Source organism: Gekko japonicus, unplaced genomic scaffold (genome assembly GCF_001447785.1).
Source record: "Gekko japonicus isolate JY-2015 unplaced genomic scaffold, Gekko_japonicus_V1.1 scaffold131, whole genome shotgun sequence".
Taxonomy (NCBI): domain Eukaryota; kingdom Metazoa; phylum Chordata; class Lepidosauria; order Squamata; family Gekkonidae; genus Gekko; species Gekko japonicus.
The window spans coordinates 2,968,409-2,969,164 of NW_015167061.1; the positions used below are offsets into that span (position 1 = coordinate 2,968,409).

The following is a 756-nucleotide window of genomic DNA, read 5'->3' on the forward strand; positions in this document are numbered from 1 at the left end:
GGAAGTCCCCCCCCCCAAAAAAATCTCCCGGGATGTCCCCCCCAACCCAGACCCGGCGACCCCAAGGCTGAGAAGCTCAAGGGGCTGGGGGCCTCCTCCTCTTCCCAGGGGCCTTTTGTCCACCTCTCCAGTATGATTGCTGCCTATCTGGGGAGAATTCGAACCACTGTCTCCGGGGAGTATGAGGTAAGGGCTGGGGGGGGAGGGGACGACGACACACCACACGGAGTGTGCGGAATCACAGGGTTGGAAGGGACCTCCGGGGTCATCCAGTCCAACCTCCCGCACAAGGCAAGGAATAGGCAAACGCCTCCCCCCCTCCACACCCCCGGTGACCCCTGCGCCACGCCCAGCAGAGGACCTGCTGCTCTCAAGGGCGCAGTCTGGCCTGTCCCAACCCTCCGGGGGGAGGAGAGGGTCTCAAAGGCTGCTTTCTCCCCTCCCCACCACGAGAGGCACTTGGGGGCTTTGGGCACTGAGAGGGCGCAACCGGAAGGGGGGGCTGGGCTGTTCCTTAAACTGCCTCCAAGGCTCCCGTTCCCCATGGGCGTCCCCCCCCTTCCTTGCCCGTGGGGTTAAGAGGATCGATGGCGGCGGCCAGAGCTCCCTTTCAGCGGCAAAGCCAGGGTCAGGGTCTCTCTTTCTCCTAGAACAAGATCAAGCAGAACGAGATGCTGGTGGCGGGGGCTGCGGTCGGCGTGGCCACGGTCTTCGGGGCACCCATCAGTGGTAAGCGTGGTGTGGCTGGGGGGGGTG

General features: G+C 64.7%; 1 protein-coding gene across 1 annotated transcript in view; it reads left to right on the top strand.

The window, feature by feature from the left end:
* CLCNKA (chloride channel, voltage-sensitive Ka) overlaps positions 1 to 756 on the top strand; it is an 11,573-nt gene that overhangs the window by 2,768 nt on the left and 8,049 nt on the right. Inside the window, exons 5-6 of the mRNA XM_015412625.1 lie at positions 109 to 186; positions 651 to 729. Of these exons, the coding sequence (XP_015268111.1) occupies positions 109 to 186; positions 651 to 729 (157 nt within the window). The remainder of the gene's footprint in view (positions 1 to 108; positions 187 to 650; positions 730 to 756) is intronic.